This window comes from Nicotiana sylvestris, chromosome 8, assembly GCF_000393655.2.
Source record: "Nicotiana sylvestris chromosome 8, ASM39365v2, whole genome shotgun sequence".
In the NCBI taxonomy this organism is placed as follows: domain Eukaryota; kingdom Viridiplantae; phylum Streptophyta; class Magnoliopsida; order Solanales; family Solanaceae; genus Nicotiana; species Nicotiana sylvestris.
This window is the reverse complement of record NC_091064.1, coordinates 209,004,354-209,025,406: the sequence shown is the minus strand read 5'-3', so window position 1 is coordinate 209,025,406 and position 21,053 is coordinate 209,004,354. Positions and strand designations below refer to the sequence as shown.

Below are 21,053 nucleotides of genomic sequence, written 5' to 3'. Positions count from 1 at the left end.
CTCGGAACTTCAACAAAACACACTAACAAGTCCTAAAACATGATACGAACTTAGTCGAAACCTCAAATCGCATCAAATACATACTAAAACCATGAATCATATCCCCATTCAAGCCTAATGAAACTAAGAATGTCCAACTTCTATATTCGATGCAAAAAAACCAATCAAATCAAGTCCGATTGACGTCAAATTTTGCACACAAGTCATAAATGACATAACAAAACTATGAAAATTTTTAGAACTAGATTCCGACCCCGATATCAAAAACTCAAAACACTCCGATCAAACCTAAGAAATCTTTAACCTTAGATTTCTAGATTCCGTTAAATGGCAATAATTTGATCTAGGGACCTCCAAATTCGCTTTCGGGCATATAACCAAGTCCCAGTTCACGATACGAAACTACCGGAATGGTCAAAACTTTTATCCGGATTTGTTTGCTCAAAATGTTGACTGAAGTCAACTTAATTGAGTTTTAAAGCTCTAGTTCACAATTTAATCCATTTTTCACATAAAAACCTTCCGAAAAATTATACGGACTGCGCACGCAAGTCGAGAATTTATTGATATCGCTTTTTAAGGTCTTAAAAATACCGAGATGATTATTTAATTTAAAGAAGACATTTTGGTCATCACATAGGCGTACCACCCGCTCCCATTTCATCAAACCTCATGGTAGGCGTATCACCCGCTCCCATTTCATCTTATCTTGTGATAGGCATATCACCTGCTCCCATTTCATCATATCTCGTGGTAGGCGTACCACGTTCCCATTTTTTTAAATCTTGTGGTAGGCGTACCACCCGCTCCCATCTACAAGCCAGCACAAAATCACAAGGAATCCCGGCAAGGGAACAAAAGCAATATAATAACTTTTCGTTAAGGGAGCAACAATATCGAAACAATCATCCCGGCAAGGGAGAATCAGCTATAACCAATCCTAACTCAACTTCTACTCAACTCAATTAATACCACTACTCAATCATAAATTAAATCCACGAGAATAAACTAAATCTTTGCTCAATATCGATAACCATCAAATAAAGCATATGTAGTAACATTTAAGAATACAACAACTATCAATTTAAGACTCACGGCCATGCTCGACTCCAACGTATAGATACCCGTCACCATGCCCATACATTGTACTCAACAAGAAGCAATTAACAAATAGGACTCAGCTCCTAATCCCTCAAGCTAATGTTAGACTGAACACTTACCTCGATGCCTCGAACACAACTCAAGTTTCAATTATAGCTTTACCCCTTGATTCCTCCGCCAATTCGCTCGTATCTAGCCACAAGTTACTTAATTACATCAGTAAATGCTAAATGAATCAATTTGAATGCATGAAAATGAGTTTTCCAAAATTTACCCAAAAAGTCAAAATCGCCCCCGGGCCCACGTGGTCAAAACCCGAGGTTCGAACCAAAACTCGATTACACATTCTCCCACGAGCTCAAATATGTAATTTGCTTTCAAATAAGACCTCAAATCGAGGTCCAAATCCCCAATTTTTGAAAAACCTAGGTTCTACCCAAAACACGCAATTTCCCCCATGAAAATCATTGATTTGAAGTTGAAATCATGTTAAAAGATGTTAATGATTGAAGAAAACTAGTTTAAAACGACTTACAATTAATTTGGAGATGAAATGTTATTTGAAAAATCGCCTCTTATATTTTTGGGGTCTTAAAAAATGAAAAATAACTAAAAATCCTGTCTAAATATACTGCCCTCAGATGCCCTGTGCGTACAGCACAAAATCAACTGCGGCCGCACAGGCTTCCTGTATTCTGCAGTGATAGGTCTTAGTGTTTTAGCCACACCTTTCTCTACAGATATCCAAATTGTGATTTCTTTACTTTTCTAGAAACTAGACACGAAGGGCTACAATTTTTGTTTTTGAATCATCTCAAAATGCCTTGTAGATCAAAAGATATAGGCTTCCGAAGTCGGACCAGTGAATTGTTCTTCACCGCGAACCACACCAAAACTAGTGCGGCCGCACAGGCCTCTCCGCGGTAGAAGTCCATATCGTGTGGACCGCACTGGCCTGTTCAGAAGTCCTCCACCTCTCTCAGCCTGCAACAGCTCAGTTTGTAAGCCTAAGACACCCCGAAACCTACCCGAAACTCACCCGAGCCCTCGGAACTCCAAACCAAGCGCACACAAAACCTCAAAAACATTCTACGGGCTTATTCGTGTAATCAAATCATCAAAATAACATCATAAATATCAAACTAAATCCCGAGATCAATGAAATTTTCTCAAAACTTCTTTAAACATCAATTTTTCGATTTATGTCTGAATCACGTCATATGACATCCGTTTTTCACCAAATTCCACAAAAATGTCTTAAATTATATATAAGACCTGTACAGGACGCCGAAACCAAAATACAAGCCCGATACCACCATGTTCTAAGCAAATTTCAATTTAAATTTCTTTAAACAATTTCAGAAAACAATTTTCTTTAAAAAAATCGTTTCTCAGGCTTGGGACCTTGGAATCCGATTCCGGGCATATACCCAAGTCCCATATTTTCCTACAGACCCTCCAGGACCGTCAAATCATGGGTCTGGGTCCGGGTTCGTTTACCCAAAACATTGACCGAAGTCAAATCTATTCATTTTACAGTCAAAACTTATCATTTTCATAGATTTTCACATTTAAGCTTTCCGACTATGGGCCAGGACTGCGCACGCAAATCGAGGTGATGCTAAGGGAGGTTTTTTAAGGCCTCGGAACATAGAATTTCATTGCAACACTTTGGGTCATCACATTCTCCACCTCTAAAACAACCGTTCATCCTCGAACGGACAGAAGAAGGAAGTATCTGAGTCGGGGAAAAGATGGGGATAACGGCTCCACATATCGGACTCGGACTCCCAGGTAGATGCCTCAAGAAGCTGACCTCTGCACTCAACACGAACAAAAGGAAAACTCTTTGATCTCAACTGACGAACCTGCCAGTCTAGAATAGCCACCGGCTCCTCCTCATAAGATAAGTCCTTGTCCAACTAGACAGTGCTGAAATCTAACATGTGGGATGGATCGTCGTGATACTTCCGAAGCATGGACACATGAAACACTGGATGCACGGCTGATAAGCTCGGCGGCAAAGAAAGTCTATAAGCCACCTCTCCCACTCGATCAATAATTTCAAACGGGCCAATGAACCTAGAGCTAAACTTGCCCTTCTTCCCAAATCTCATCACGCCCTTCATAGGCGACACTCGGAGCAATACCTGCTCACCGACCATAAAAGCCACATCTCGAACCTTGTGGTCTGCATAACTCTTTTGCCTGGACTGAGCTGTATGAAGCCTATCCTGAATAATTCTGACCTTGTCCAAGACCTCCTGAACCAGATCCGTACCCAACAACCGAGCCTCTCCTGGCTCAAACCATCCAACCGGAGATCGACACTGCCTACCATATAAAGCCTCATAAAGAGCCATCTGGATACTCGACTGGTAGTTGTTGTTGTAGGCAAACTCTGCTAAAGGCAAGAACTGATCCCATGAACCCCCAAAGTCAATGACACAAACTTGGAGCATATCCTCCAAAATCTGAATAGTCCGCTCGGACTGCCCGTCCGTTTGAGGATGAAATGTTGTACTCAACTCAACCTGAGTGCCCAACTCTCGCTGAACTGCTCTCCAAAAACGTGAGGAAAACTGCGTACCTGAATCCAAAATGATAGACACAGGCACACCATGAAGACGAACAATCTCCCGGATATAGATCTCAGCTAACCTCTCGGATGAATAGGAGACTGCCACAGGAATGAAATGCGCTGATTTGGTCAGCCTATCAACAATGACCCATACTGCGTCGAACTTCCTCCGAATCTACGTGAGTCTAACAACAAAGTCCATAGTGATCCGTTCCCACTTCCACTCGGGAAGCTCAATCTTCTGAAATAAACCATCAGGCCTCTGATGCTCATACTTAACCTACTGACAATTTAAACACCGAGCCACATATGCAATAATATCCTTCTTTATTCTGTGCCACCAATAATGCTACGGCAAATCCTAATACATCTTCGCGGCGCCCGGATGAATAGAGTACCGAGAGCTATGGGCCTCCTCTAAAATCAACTCCCCTAAGCCCATCCACATTTGGCACACACACTCGACCCTGCAATCTCAAAACTCCATCATCATCTAAGGTAACCTGCTTGGCACCTTCGTGGTGCACTGTGTCTCTAAGGACACATGAATGGGGATCATCATACTGCTAATCACGGATACTCTCCAATAAAGAAGAATGAGCGAACGTGCAAGCTAATACCCGACTAGGCTCAGAAATATCCAACCTCACGATCCGATTGGCCAAGTCCGAAACATCCAAAGCAAGCGACCTCTCACCGACCGGAATATAAGAAAGACTATCCATACTAGCTGACTTCTTACTCAAGGCATCGGCCACCACATTGGCCTTTCCCAGGTGATATAAGATAGTGATATCATAATCCTTCAACAACTCCAACCACCTCATCTGCCTCAAATTCAACTCCTTTTGCTTGAACAAATACTGAAGACTCTTGTGATCTATGAACACCTCACATGCCACGCTATACAGATAATGCCTCCAAATCTTCAATGAGTGAACAATGGCTGCCAACTCCAAATCATGAACCGGATAGTTCTTCTCATGAATCTTCAACTGCTGCGAAGCATAGGCAATGACCCTGCCCTCCTGCATCAACACTGCCCAAAGTCCAATACGTGATGCATCACAATAAACTGTATAAGGTCCTGAACTTATGGGCAAAACCAACACTGGTGCCGTAGTCAGAGCTGTCTTGAGCTTCTGAAAGATCGCCTCATACTCGTCCGACTATCTGAACTGGGCACCCTTCTGGTTCAACCTAGTATTCGAGGCTGCAATAGATGAAAACCCCTCTACGAACCAACGATAGTAGCCTGCCAATCTCAAGAAACTCCGAATCTCGGTGGCTGATGCTGGTCTAGGCCAGTTCTTGACTGCCTCAATTTTCTTCGGATCCACCTGAATACCCTCTGCTGATACATCATGACCCAGGAATGCAACTGAACTCATCCAGAACTCACACTTCGAGAACTTAGCATATAGCTGACTATCCCTTAGAGTCTAAAGAACCACTCTGAGATGCTGCTCGTGCTCCTCCCGGCTGCGAGAATATATCAAAATATCATCAATGAAGACTATCACGAACGAATCGAAATAAGGCTTGAACACTCGGTTCATCAAATCTATAAAAGTTGTTGGGGCATTTGTCAACCCGAATGACATAACCAAGAACTCATAATGCCCATACCAAGTGCGGAAAGCTGTCTTAGGGACATCGGATGCCCTAATCCTCAACTGATGGTAGCCAGATCTCAAGTCAATCTTTGAAAATACCTTGGCACCCTGAAGATGATCAAACAAATCATCAATCCTCGGCAATAGATAATTATTCTTGATCGTAACCTTGTTCAACTGCCGATAATCAATACACATTCTCATCGATCCATCCTTCTTCTTAACAAACAACACCGGTGCACCCCAAGGCGAAACACTGGGTCTAATGAAACTCTTCTCAAGCAAGTCTTGCAACTATTCCTTCAACTCTTTTAACTCAGGCGGGGTCATACGATACGGCGGGATAGAAATGGGTTGAGTGCTCGGAGCCAAATCAATGCAGAAGTCAATATCCCTGTCGGGTGGCATACCCGGCAGGTCTGAAGGGAATACCTCAGGGAACTCACGAACAACGGGCATAGAATCAATAGATGAAACCTCAGCACTGTAAACGCAACATATTCCAAATAGGCCAAATACCCCTTCTCGACCATACGTCGAGCCTTTACATACGAGATAACACTGCGGGTAGAATGACCAGGAGTCCCTCTCTATTCTAAATGAGGCATACCCGGTAAAGCTAAGGTCACAGTCTTGGCATGACAGTCCAAGACAGCGTGGTAAGGTGATAACCAGTCCATCCCTAATATAACATCAAAATCGACCATGTCTAAAAGCAACAAATCTGCACGAGTCTCAAGACCCCCAATCACCACAACACAAGAACGATGGACTCAATCGGCCACAATAGAATCACCCACTGGTGTAGACACATAAACATGAACACTCAATGAATCACCAGGCATGATCAAATACGGTGCAAAATAAGATAACACATACGAGTATGTAGACCCTAGATCAAACAACACTAAAGCATCTCTATCACAAACCAGAATCGAACTTGTAATAACTACATCTGAAGCCTTAGCCTCGGGCCTGGCTGGGAGAGCATAACATCGGGGTTGGGCCCCACCACCCCGAACTACATCTCTGAGATGGCCTGCAACTGGTTGGCCTCCACCTCTAGTAGCCTGAACTCCACCTCTCGCTGGCTGGGTAGCCTGTGGGATACCTGGTGCTTGAACCATAGCACGGAAACCCTGATACGGAGAACTGCTCGAAGCTCGAGGTCAGTACCTAGCAATGTGCCCCGTGTCGCCATAAGTAAAACAAGCCCTCAGCTGCTAGGGCTGATGACCCTGGAAACTCTGAAGCGGTGGTGCACTGATAGGTGCTGGTGGCACACTGTAGGACTGCTGATCAGAATACTGCATCTGAGGACCACAGCTACCTAACGCACTGTGAGAAACCTGGAGTGCTGACTGGAAAGGCCTAGGGGGATGGCCTCTACCATATGAATCTCTACCTCCAGACGAAGTACCACTGAATCTACCTGAATGACGGGGCCTCTTATCCGACCCATGACCACCTCCCTATGACAGGACCATCTCCACTCTCCTGGCCACATTGGCCGCCTCCTAGAAAGATATCTCACTCCCAGTCTCCCTAGCCATCTGAAGACGAATCGGCCGAATAAGACCATCAATAAACCTCTTCACCCCCCCCCCCTCTCTCTCTCTCTCTCTCTCTCTCTCTCTCAGTAGGTAGTATGACAAGAGCATGGCGAGCTAAGTCGATGAACCTGGTCTCATACTGGATAACAGTCATGGAACCCTACTGGAGGAGCTCAAACTGCCTCTGATAGGCCTCTCTCTGAGTAATGGGGAGAAACTTCTCCAGAAATAGCTGTGTGAACTGCTCCCAAGTCAAGGCTGGCGATCCGGCTGGTCTAGCTAAGCAATAATCCCTCCACCAAGTCTTGGCGGATCCAGACAAGTGAAACATAGCAAAATCGACTCATTGGTCTCAACAATACCAATGTTCCTGAGAACCTTGTGGCAGCTGTCTAGGTAATCCTGGGGATCCTCAGCAGATGCACCGCTGAAAATAGAAGTAAAGAGCTTGGTAAACCTATCCAGCCTCCACAAAGCATCGGCAGACGTAGCCGCTCCATTGCCAGTCTGAGCTACCACACCTGACTGAACTGCTCCAACTGGCTGAACCGCTAGAGTCTGAATCTGGGGAGCTACCTACTCCGGAGTGCGAGTAGCAAGAGTCTGGGCCCCTCCTCAGCCTGAGAGAAGGCTGGTGCTACAGGAAGCAAGCATGCCCAGGTGACACTCTCCATGAGGCCCACTAATCGGACCAGAGCATCCTAAAGAACTGGGGTAGCAATAAACCCCTATAGGACCTGAGCTGGGCCCACCGGAACTGCTGGGGCTGGAACCTTCTCATCCAAATCAACCTGAGGCTCCGTCACTGGTGCTGTTGCTCGGGGCTGAGCTTTGCCCCTACTTCAGCCTCTAGCACGGCCTCGGCCTCGCCCTCGCCCTCTGCCCCTCGTGGAAATTGCTACTGGGGGCTCGAGCTGCTGAGCGGTGCATGAGGAAGCGCGTGTTCTTGCCATCTGCGAAAAAACAGAGTAGAAATTCAATTAGCATTGAGAAATAAACCGCACGACAAGAAAGAATGAATGTGAAGTTTTTCCTAACCCTGTAGCCTCTAGGGGATAAATACAAACGTCTCCGTACCGATCCCTCAGACTCTACTAAGCTTGTCCATGAATTGTGAGACCTACATAACCTAGAACTCTGATACCAGCTTATCACGACCCGAATTTCCCACCCTCGGGAGTCGTGATGGCACCTACTCATAGACGCAAGGCAAGCCACGAAATGTGGAAAATTCAACCTCTTTTATTTTAGCCTTTTTAACCAATTATATTAGCAGATAATCAACATTTAAATAATGACGAAAGATGAAATTTAAGAGTAAGACTTAGATAAATATTATACCAAAACCGATACGAATAAAAATCCAACATATATCTCTACCCAGAAACTGGTGTCACAACATTAATGGACTGTCTAGGAATGTTACATACAAGTGTCTGAAAAAGAAAATATAGTCTTTCTCGGATACAAAAGAAAACAGAACATCTAAATGGATAGAAGAGATGACGGGCCTGCGGACGCCTGCAAGGCTACCTCGGTGTCTCGGTGGACTCAAGGCTGGCTCCCCTACCATTGATGACCAAGCGTTGCTCCTGTATCTGCATATAAGTACAGAGTGTAGCATCAGCACAACCGACCCCATGTGCTGGTAAGTGTTTGGCCTAACCCCAACAAGGTAGTGACGAGGCTAGGACCAGACTCTAGATAAACCTGTGCAGTTACGTATATATATACAACGGAAAAATAGACGAAAACAAACAATTAAAACTGGGGAGGGGAAACATGCTTCAGGGAATAACAGATAAGGCAGAATCTCAATAAAATTATAAAGAAACCAAAATTTAATTTCTAACAAGGATAAGGAAAATAGAGGCAAATTTCACTTTCAGTTTACATCTTGTTGCAGGCGTGCAACCTGATCCCATTTCTCATATCTTGTGGTAGGCGTACCACCCGCTCCCATTTCATTAAATCTCTTGGTAGGCGTACCACCCGCTCCCATTTCATCAAACCTCGTGGTAGGCGTACCACCCGCTCCCATTTCATAATATCTTGTGGTAGGCGTACCATCCACTCCCATTTCAGTTTATCACACAATCACAAGAAATCCCGGCAAGGGAACATAAGTAATATAATAACTTCCCGCCAAGGGAACAAGGATATCGAAGTAGTCATCCCAGCAAGGGGAATCAGTTATAACCAATCTCACTTTGCTAGTACTTAGTTCAATTAATGGAAATACTTAATCATAGAGGATCATTAATTAAAGTATACAAGGTGTCATTCAAAAACACAACAACTTTCAAGTTAAGACCCACGGTCATGCTTGACACCAACGCATAGATACTCGTCACCATACTTATACGTCGTACTCAACAAGAAGCAAGTAGCAAATATGACTCAACACCTAATCCCTCAAGCTAGGGTTAAACCAAACACTTACCTTGATGCCTTGAATACCACTCAAGTCTCAATTATAGCTTTACCTATTGATTCCACCACCAATCCACTCGAATCTAGTCATAAGTTATTTAATCACATTAATAAATGCTAAATGAATCAACCCCAATGCATGAAAATGAGTTTTCTAAAGTTTTACCCAAAAGTCAAAATTCACCCCCGGGCCCACGTGGTCGAAACCCGAGGTTCGGACCAAAACCCGATTACCCATTCCCCCATAAATTCAAATATATGGTTTGTTTTGAAATCGGACCTCAAATTGAGGTCCAAATCCCCAATTTTAGAAAAACCTAGGTTCTACCCAAAACACCCAATTCCCCATGAAATTTTTTGATTTGAAGTTGAAATCATGTTAAAAGATGTTAAGAAATGAAGAAAATGAGTTAGAAATCACTTACCAATCGTTTTGGAGAAGAAACGTTGTTTGGAAAATCGCCTCTAATGTTTTGGGGTTTTGAAAAGTGTAAAATAACTTAAATTCACGTGTATTTATACCCCTCTGAAGTTCCCACTGCGGACCGCGCAAGAAGGACCGCGGCCGCACAGGCTTTCTGAAGGCCTGCAGATCTATGCCCCGTGCGGACCGCGGCCCCGCAGCACCCACCGCGGACCGCGCAAAGGCGACCGCAGCCGTGCTGGCCTCTCCGCGGCCACGCGCGTTTCCTCACGGGTCGCGCCAAAGGGTTCAGAGGCCTGCAATATTTTCCTGAACCTGCAACATCTGATCTTTTTAAGTCTAAGGCATCCCGGAACCTACTCGAAACTCACTCGAGCCCTCGAAACTCTAAACCAAGTATGCACACTACCTCAAAAACACCCTACGAACATATTCGTGTAATCAAATTACCAAAATAACATCATGAGCATCGAATTAAACCTCGAGATCAATGAAATTTCTCAAAACTCTTTTAAACATCAAATTTCTCAATTAAGGCTCGGATTGCGTCAAACGACGTCCGTTTTAACCCAAATTTCACAGTAATGACTCAAGTCATATATAAGACCCGTACCAGGCACCGGAACCAAAATACGGGCCTGATACCATCACCTTCTAACCAGTTTCATTTCAAATTTCCTTAAACAAATTTCTGAAAGCAATTTCACTTAAAAATTTATTTATCGGGCTTGGGACCTCGGAATTCGATTCCAGGCATACGCCCGAGTTCCATATTTTCCTACGGACCCTCCGGGACCGTCAAATCACGGGTCCGGGTTCGTTTACCTAAAATGTTGACCGAAGTTAAATTTATTCATTTTAACATCAAAACTTAGCATTTTTTCCAAAATTTCATATTTAAGCTTTCCGGCTACGCGCTTGGACTGCGCACACAAATCGAGGCGACTCTAAATGAGGTTTTTCAGGGCCTCGGAGACACAGATTTCAATTAGAAACAGGTGATGACCCAAAAGTTTTGGGTCATCACATGGCGTTATGTTTTGCGAGATTTTATATTATTTTTTGTGGTTTTGAACAATGTACATTTTATTAGTTACGATCTAAATTACAAAAAAGAAGATATATAATACAATTAAGCATAGATTAACGCATTGAGAAAATTAGACATTAACACAAATTAAAGCATTAAAAACAAACCAGAAAATTCGAAGAATCAAAAAATTTTACTAATACTTTGAATTTTCTGGTTTGAATTACAAAGAGAAGAATCATAGATTATCACAATTAAATTTGTGATTGTAGAAGAAATTCAAAGTAGTTAAATTCAAATAATCAGACAAATAATTGAGAGAGCTTACTTCGATTTGCAGATTGACGCAGCAAGATTGTACTAAAGAAGAATATGAGGTCAAGTCGCGTAAATTTAATAAACAGAGTAGGGGTATTTTAGTCAACAAATTATTACCGTGCTAACTTCGCGGCTAAATATCGTTGACATTTGATTTTGCAGCTAAAGTAAATTGACCAGGCGTAAAACTGGCCATTTATAAATTTTTCGCAGTAGAAACGGCCTAGTTTGTTATCAGGCCCATAATGGTAATGGGTAAAAAGTAGAGGAATTTTCATAAACCACTATTGTTTAGTGGCTATTAACTTACTATAGCTACCATATATATAATTACTTCATATAGTTACTATGCAGTTGTTACGGTAGTATATTCGCTATATTTGCGCTACTGTATTCATGAATACAGCAGCAAAAAGCGCCTAAAATCAAGGCAGTCCAACTGTACGCACATGTATTCACATGTATTCGTGATGCTGTATTCATGAATACAACAGTAAAAAGTGCCTAAAATCAGGGCAATCCAGCTGTACGTGCATGTATTCACATGTATTTGCGCCATGTATTCATGAATACAGCAACAAAAAGCGCCTAAAATCAGGGCAGTCCAGCTATACGTGCATGTATTTACATGTATTTGCACTGTTGTATTCATGAATACAATAGTAAAAAGCGCCTAAATCATGACAGCCCTATATGTGCATGTATTTACATGTATTCGCACAATGTATTCATGAATATAGTAATGGCAATTACCTTAAAAATAGGTATGTCTAGTTGTCTAAGAGAGAGCAAAAACATAAATAGCGTATTTCATGCCTTAATGGTAGTATATACCATAAATACTTATTTTGCTATAAAATATAAAAGATAGCTATAAAAAATAATATTTTAAAATGATTTTGATTTATAGTAACCAGGGTGTATACTTTCACTATAGAAGGTAAAATTTCCTAAAAAGTAAAAGGTTGTATTGGCCATTTGGCCTCATAACAAACTGCATTTGGACAGAAACAAAGCTATAAACAATAGCGTGGGAAGGGTCAAACTGAACTGTATTGGCTAGAAGGTCAGTTGTGTTCGTACTGCTAACACTATGGTTCAAATTTAAGACTCAAATCTGTTAGGACCGAAACAATCAGGTGTCATGCAGAAGCTAGCAAAGCAAACCTTGAACGACGATGAATCATACAACAAAGAGAAATATACCAAAAGAGACACAAAAATTTAACGTGGTTCGGTCAACTGACCTACGTCCACGGCGGAGATGAGCAATCCACTATATAAAAAAAGAGTACAAAATATCGAGAGAACAACCTCACGAAGAGGCAAACACAAGTGACACACTAACACTTGTCCCGTAAAGTTCTCCCCCTAAACACTACTCTCAAGCCCCTATGGCTACATTGTGGATTCTACTGAATGAGAAGGACGGATCTTCAATTTATAGAACTCCAAACCTTTTTCTACAAGAAAAGGGACTAGCCAAGTATAGAAGAATTATAATTTCCTTCTACAAAAAGGAAAACCCAATTAAGGTAATTATATTGCCCTTTTCTTCAACAAATATGAAAACCAAATATGGTAAGAAAATTATGACAAACACCTAACAATTCTCCCCCTTGGCCAGAATTTTCTGACAAAATAAACTTGATCCACCTTCTTTACATAGCCTTCAACAGGTTGCATTTCCAAATCTCCACCACAAAGTTTGTCTCAACGTGCGTAGCACACCGGTCAAATTTCTCAGAAAAAAATCACGATTATCGTCAAATATGTTGTGGCTAGAACTGAACCCGCCAGATGAACCTGTCTTGAACCTCGCTCTGATACCACTTGTTAGGACCGAAAAAATCAGGTGTCATGCAGAAGCTAGCAAAGCAAACCTTGAACGACGATATATCATACAACAAAGAGAAATATACCAAAAGAGACACAAACATTTAACGTGGTTCGGTCAACTGACTTACATCCACAGAGGAGATGAGCAATCCACTATATAAAAAAGAGAGTACAAAATATCGTGAGAACAATTTCATGAAGAGGCAAACACAAGTGACACACTAACACTTGTCCTGTAAAGTTCTCCCCCTAAACACTACTCTGAAGCCCCTATGGCTACATTGTGGATGTTACTGAATGAGAAGGATGGATCTTCAATTTATAGAACTCCAAACTTTTTCCTACAAGAAAAAGGACTAGCCAAGTATAGAAGAATTATAATTTCTTTCTACAAAAAGGAAAACCCAATTAAGGTAATTATATTGCCTTTTCCTTCAACAAATAGGAAAACCAAATATGGTAAGAAAATTATAGCAAATACCTAACACTTGTTAGGACTGAAAAAATCAGGTGTCATGCGGAAGCTAGCAAAGAAAGCCTTCAACGACGATAAATCAGACAACAAAGAGAAATATACCAAAACAAGACACGACATTTAACGTGGTTCGGTCAACTGACCTACGTCCACAGCGGAGATGAGCAATCCATTATAATAAAAAAGAGTACAAAATATTGAGAAAGCAACCTCACAATGAGGCAAACATAAGTGATACACTAACACTTGTCCCGTAAAGTTCTCCCCTTAAACACTACTCTCAAGCCCCTATGGCTACTTGTGGATGCTACTGAATGAGAAGAAAGGATCCTCAATTTATAGAGGTCCAAACCTTTTCCTACAAGAAAAAGGACTAGCCAAGTATAGGAGAATTATAATTTCCTTCTACAAAAAGGAAAACCCAATTAAGGTAATTATACTGTCCTTTCCTTCAAGAGATATGAAAATCAAATATGGTAAGAAAATTATGGCGAACACCTAACAATCTCACCCTTGGTTGGAATTTTCTGACAAAATAAACTTGATCCACCTTCTTCACATAGCCTTCAATAGGTCGCATCTCCAAATCTCCATCAAAAGGTTTGTCTCAACGCGAGTAGTATCCCGGTCAAATTTCTCAAACAAAAATTACGATTATCGTCAAATATGTTGCAGTTAGAACTGAACCCGCCAAGATGAACCTATCTTGAACCTTGCTCTGATACCACTTGTTAGGACCGAAAAAATCAGGTGTCATGCGGAAACTAGCAAAGAAAGTCTTCAACAACGATAAATCAGACAACAAAAAGAAATATACCAAAACGAGACACAACATTTAACGTGGTTTGGTCAACTAACCTACGTCCACAGCGGAGATGAGCAATCCACTATTATAAAAAGAGAGTACAAAATATCGAGAGAACAACCTCACAAAGAGGCAAACACAAGTGATACACTAACACTTGTCCCGTAAAGTTCTCCCCTTAAACACTACTCTCAAGCCCCTATGGCTACATTGTGGATGCTACTGAATGAAAAGAAAGGATCCTCAATTTATAGAAGTCCAAACCTTTTCCTACAAGAAAAAGGGCTAGCCAAGTATATGAGAATTATAATTTCCTTCTACAAAATAGAAAACCCAATTAAAGTAATTATATTGCCCTTTCCTTCAAGAGATATGAAAATCAAATATGATAAGAAAATTATAACAAACACCTAACAAAATCCACTTACAAACAAACTGTGATAATGGACGGACAACGCTTTGTACAAAATCTCAAGTACGTCGCTGCTCCAAAAACTCTAAAAATATAGTGCATTGCCCGAAGAGGTTAACAGATCTTTGTCGAAGGCGAATCGTGTCTGAAGGCAAGTCATGGTATCTGATGAGATACTAAAGGAAGGCGAGGTTTCAAAGTCCATTATGGAAATGGTCTTAGCAGGGGTATAATATAGCTATCTCCAGGGGCGGATTTATTGGCATAAATATGGGGCACGTGAACCATGGTCTCTCTGCAAAATTAAATATTTTATGTACATATTTTTTAAAATTGGTATAATATTAACTATTGACACCCATGCTCCAAGAAGATTGAATGTTGCATTTGGTTGAAGGTTGAGTTAGTTACTAAGAGGAATAGGGATCAATTCTCGCTTAATATATTTTTTCCTCCTTTTTTTTAGCACAATTCTCGCTTAATATATTTTTTCCTCCTTTTTAGCAGTGCATCCATGTACTAGAAGTCCTAGATCCGCCTCTGGAGCATATCTCATGGTCTAAGGCTAATGCTATTTCTATTGGAATGAAGGATGTGCTGATTAATTTTACCTTTCACTTTTGCCATCAAACGATAGTATGTCATGTTAAGAATTTAAGTTGGTGCAGCCATGCATGAAGTTTCTTGGTATTTCCCCAAATCTAAAGGGTAGCTTGATACTTTCCGAACAAATGTACCATTGCCTTAGAAATTAAACTTCTCTTTATTGGGGTAAAACTTGGTGACAGCTCACAAGTACTGATGAACTCGACAAACCATACGACATCCTAACAAACATGTACACTTTATTCTTTCGTATATAATTATTTTATCCAAATCTTTATTCTAATAATATTGATATTATTTTACAACGAATCTTATATGACTCGGCATACACGTGCAATGTGTCGAGAAATTAGTAATGTAATATACTAGAAGTGAAACCTTAGCTGCTAGATTACACAATTCTTAGTGAAGTGGAAATATGTAATGAATCTTTTCGAAAATGGAGTTCAGATATGCAAAGATGACTAATTAAAAATTGTAGAAGACTACAATATACAAACAGTTGGCACTTTCTTCAGAATTGATTCCTCCCCCTCTTTTTTTCTTTTTTTTTTTTTTAGGTTTCATCTACACCAATACTAGACCATCTAGACTTTACCAAGATGATTGAATTGGGATGTGAAAGGGGAGCCCTCTTTTCATCGGGAAGGAAATCATGTGAATGAAACCACTTACAATAGTAGTTTCCACTTGTCCAACAATAATTGTAGTCAACGGTGAATTCAGAATTTAGAGTCAGTCGTTCAAAATGAATATAATCTTATTATATGTATCCTAGATCCACAATATGTGAGGCAGGACCATAGTCATGAACCATACTCTGTAACAACTTGTGAAGTTTTTCAATTATCATCATTACCTATTTCTTCAAGATTACAAGCAAAAACTTGTGCTTTCTTAGCTTCTTGAACCCAATCAATCCGAGCAATAAACACCAACAACAAGGCCAAACAAACAGCAACTCCAACCACAAACCCTGTCAACAATCCAGTAAGACCAAGATGAATCTTGAAAGCCAAAACCACACCTAATGGCAAAGCTAACAGATAAAATCCACTAATATTAGCATACATTCCTAGCCATGGCCTAGCCGTTCCACGTACAATTCCACCACAAACTGCTAATGGAAAATTAACCACTTCAAGTAATGCCATTAACAACATCATTTTCTTAACGCCATTTATAATCCCTTTATTATGACTAAACAATGGCCCCCAAATTCCTCTTGCACCAGCCATAACAGCACCACCAAGAAAACCTGAAACAATGCTCGTAGCTAACGATACATAGGCTGCGCGATAAGCAGGACCAGGACTATCTGCACCAAGCTCATTAGACACACGAATAGATGCACACGTTGATAACGAAAGCATAACAGAAAACAGCAAATAATCAAAATTTAACACAATGGCTATAACTCCAATTGCTTGTTTAGCATTTGGGAGATGTCCTGTTAACAAAACCAAGATTTCATAACACCACCATTCAAGACAAGTAGTAAGACAACATGGTCCACATAATTTTAGTAGTCTGATCCAATCGCGAATTCTTTGATCCCACCATCCTCCTTCTTTCCATTTTCCTCCCTTTTTATTCTCTGCTATCACTACATAAATAGACAAAAATATCATGATCAAAAAATCTGTTATCCAATATGCCATAGAAACTCCTATTATACCCTTAGTTCTTGAAAGTAACATGGTTAATGGTACATGACATGCAACTGCTAGAGCTGAGCTTAACATAATTGGGATTGTAATATTTTGTGTGCTTAAATAAGCCTTTAAAGGACATAACAAAGAGGTGATAACCAAATCAGGGAGGAGATAAATGAGATACTTTTTGGCCATATTTGAAATATCTTCTTGTTGGCCAAATTGAATGAGGATCGTATCAATATTTAGCCACAAAAATGAAATAGGCAAGCTGATTAGTAGTAATAATAAAGTAGCCATAACAAGGGTCTTATGAAGAAGTTTGTAATTCTTGGCTCCAAAAGCTTGTCCACAAATAGGCTCCATTGCACCACAAAGGCCATTTAGTACTGAAAATCCGGTTACATTTGCAAAAGTAAAACCAAGTGTTCCTCCAGCTAAATAAAGATCTCCAAGCCTACCAAGAAATGCAGTTGTGATGGCTGTTTTTGCAAACCATGTGAAGTTCATAGCCATCAAAGGAAGTAGTATTCCTTTTTGCAATTTTAGCTCTGAAACGGCATTTTGCATGAGGCTTGATGCTGGCCATTTCTTTGTTACATATTCAGGTGAAGGTGGCATATTTGGTGGTGGTATGTATTGGCAAAGATAGTGGTTAATTATTTCTATTTCTGCGTCGTTTTATCTTATACTTAAAATTGATGGCTAAATCAGTAAAATAAGAATGATAAGGTGCATGAGGGGCAGGATGAGTATCGTGAGGGGTTTGTTTTTCTAAAAGATGACACAAAAAGAATGCCCTTTTATGTAACGGCCAATTAGGTAAAGAAGCCAATAAGCGAAGAGCTTAAGTTTTGTGCAATGCCAGAAGTTAAACTCAAATTATTATACCATCGAAGTGTCTTGCCGTAATTGGTAAAGTTATTGTCATGTAACTAGGAAGTCGCAGGTTTGAGCCGTAGAAACAGACTCTTGCAGAAATGCAGGGTAAGACTGCATATAATAAACCGTTGTAGTCCGACCCTTCTCTGGACCCCCACTACATATAGTGGGAGCTTAGTGCACCACGCTGCTTTTTTTTTTCATAAAAAGTACGAGCACCTACCTACTATAACCGGTTGAATTACATTAGTAATATATATTTTTTTACATTGTAAGTATATATAATTTAAATTTATTATTGAAAGAAGAGTTTGGTGATGCATTCTAGTACTGTTTAAAGTATAATATAATGGCGGTCCCTTGTACACTACTGTTTATAGTGCGAGATGAGAATGAAAAAGCTAATCAATTATGTTAGAAAGATGCTGATGGAAAAGAAGAGATAACGCATATGGCTCAGAAAACTTTATGAAAGACAATAAATTTTTGCTTAAAAACTTACAATAATCTTGAATCTTATTGATAAGTTCCGTGGAAAAAATAAACATTAAAATTTGAAGCACTAATCCCATAATAATTCAGTCTCCAGTAGGCCATACGTGTCTCTCACTTCTCTTTCTAACATGATAGTTTTTTGTGGAGAAATTTTACATGTTACAACATGATCCTTATTTGCTTTTCTTCTTTTGTTTGGTAGAGACGCAATTGAATTGTAGTAAATCTTCATTTTTTCCTAATTTCTTGATCTAAAGAAATTCTCAAAATATCAAGTAGCATAGACTTGTGGTACACGTTAAACTACACTTGTGACTTTATTTATAGTGTCCACTTTTCGATTTAAGTTCTCCCAAATTAATATTAGTTCATTATCAAGAGATAAATATTTTTCTTACATGGTTTGAGTTCTACTAAATCTCTATCATGCAATTAATGTTGTACAGAAAAAGCGAGATATAATATGGTAAAACAAAAGGATTTTTTATTGTTGGAAAATCTTCTTTCATCGTTGTTTAATACCCAAAGTATTTTACAAATGGGAGAATAGGATAAGGGATTTGACAAGATAGGAGGTGATGTCAATGAAAACTTAGTATATTATATATATATATATATATATATATATATATATATATATATATATATATATATATATATATATATATATATATATATATATATATATATAGCAAGAAAGTTACCATATATAATTGACATTATGGTTAAGCCAAGTGTCAAGCTAATAAATGTCAATAGTATATGGTAACTTTATTCTATATTTGACTATTTTAGTTAAATACAAATAATATATATATATATATACACGAAATTTTAATTAAATATATATATATATATATATATATACATACACGCACACACGGAATTTGAATTAAAAGATAATTTTGAATTTATAGATAAAGTTTTAAAATTTAAATTTAAATTAAAAATAAAATTTATCTTTTTTATCATGTTATCGTACTTACTTCGGTTAATGATCATATGCAATCATGTTAGGAACTTTTGTTATTTTTTCTAATTATTTAAATTTACTCCATATAACTATAAAACTCTTTCACATTTAAAATTTTATAAGTATAGTTGTTTGAAACATTGTAGCTAGATTTGAATAAAACGAATTTCTTTTAAAATAAATGTAATATATAGGGTACACGTCTATGTTTATCCAAATAACAAAAAAGAATTTACAAAACCAAATAAAAGTTTACTTACATATATAATAAAGTAAACATACATGCTGGAGAAAGAAACATCACAAAATCAGTCAATATTAAAAAAAATGTATTTTTTTCTTCTCGAAGTATTTGTTTGAAGAGTCAATTTGCATAAATAGACATCAAACAAATAACAAAACTTTGGCTATACAATTGCTATCATTAATTTCAAATTGAAGGGTATAAGTTGAAGCCCCTTCATTTAGTTGTAGTCAAGCCAATATTGCAAGGGTATAATATTTTTTTCGTTGAAGAATATTAGTTTTGAATCATTAGATTATGTGAAAGGTTTTTCTTTTCAAACTCAAAAATTGTTTTCTAATTGATAGTTTCTATAGCGACTTTTAAGTGTAACAAAGAGAATATATAAAGAAAAAATTGGTATGACGTGAATTTTTTTATTATTATAATGTAAACAAATTATTGTGAAAAAATTCTTTACTTTTTTGGTACTTCAAAGATAATAAAAAGATAAGATATTTTTGAACATTAGTAGAGAGTTTTAAAATTATTATAATAGAAGTTATATCATGCATAAACTCAAAAAACCAAAATCTTATAGAATATTTACATAATATCCTGCCATATTTATTGTTTATTTTTTATAGATAATATTCATAGACAACACATGATTATACATATATTATATATAGATTATATATAAATTACACATCATTCAATTTTTTAATTTAAGTGGTCGGGTAAGCATCTATTTAGGTTAATTAGATAAAGCCAAAAGGAAAAATATGAAATAATTTCAACCAATGACTAAAAATATAATTAAATTTCATATGTAGACAATTTTTATTAAAACTCATACTTTTATTTGAAATAAATTAATTTTACAAAAGAAATAATGACATAAAAAATAAGATAAAAGAAAATAAATATTAAAAAAAATATTAGAAAGATCTAAAATCTAGAAATAAAAGATGACAACAAATTTCTTCTTATGTTTCATCTTTGCTGAGTATAAAAAATTTGAAAGTTAATCTCATCAATTTCAAATATTTTTTTTTCAACTCAAATATATAGATTATAAGATAAGGATATCTTAGAATATTTTTTTTAATTTACATTATGTGTCGTTTTTAAAAAATCACTGTTACTAACAAACTGATATGATATTCGAATTTGAATTGAAATGCAATTTAAGTTGTTTGCATTGAGGTTAAGCCAAGTATGGTGTCAAAAAATAAACTACTTGATAATTTTAAGACAATATATGCAATATTTTATAATAATAATCAACTAATTTAACATTTAATGATTCAAAGAACAAATTTTTTGTATATATAGGGTATTAAAAATTCAAATTCTGGAGTTAGAGATATCGATAAACTTAAAGTGGAGTCATATTAAAATATTTAGATAGCCGATTAAAGTGAATTTTAAATTAAGGATAATATCTCCACTTGCATCATTATAAAAATAATTATTATTATAATATATATAAAGTTTTAGAAATTGAAACTTCAAAATAGAAATATTTTTGAAAGATAATATCGTACCAAATAAGAGTTCAAGTCGTAGTATAAGAGTCACGTCGTAATCAAAGAATCGTTTATATCGTGTCAACCTTTGTGCTTTGCC

At 38.2% G+C, this 21,053-nt stretch overlaps 1 protein-coding gene across 2 annotated transcripts; it reads right to left on the bottom strand.

Moving 5' to 3' along the window:
- Nucleotides 1-15,935: 15,935 nt before the first annotated feature.
- LOC104245892 (protein DETOXIFICATION 56) lies at nucleotides 15,936-17,621 on the bottom strand. 2 transcript variants are annotated; one of them, XM_070155535.1, is made up of 2 exons: nucleotides 16,265-17,621; nucleotides 16,015-16,169 (listed from the first exon to the last, which is right to left on the bottom strand). In XM_070155535.1, exons 1-2 carry the CDS (start codon nucleotides 17,467-17,469, stop codon nucleotides 16,109-16,111), a joined length of 1,266 nt encoding a protein of 421 aa, XP_070011636.1. In that variant the 5' UTR covers nucleotides 17,470-17,621; the 3' UTR covers nucleotides 16,015-16,108. The 2 variants fall into 2 exon arrangements, with proteins under 2 accessions (XP_009799891.1, XP_070011636.1); XM_009801589.2 differs by having other exon boundaries at nucleotides 15,936-17,619.
- Nucleotides 17,622-21,053: the final 3,432 nt, after the last annotated feature.

What these genes read in the sequence shown, in the direction of transcription:
- LOC104245892 (XM_009801589.2), bottom strand. Translation starts at nt 17,469, where the DNA reads ATGCCACCTTCACCTGAATATGTAACAAAGAAATGGCCAGCATCAAGC.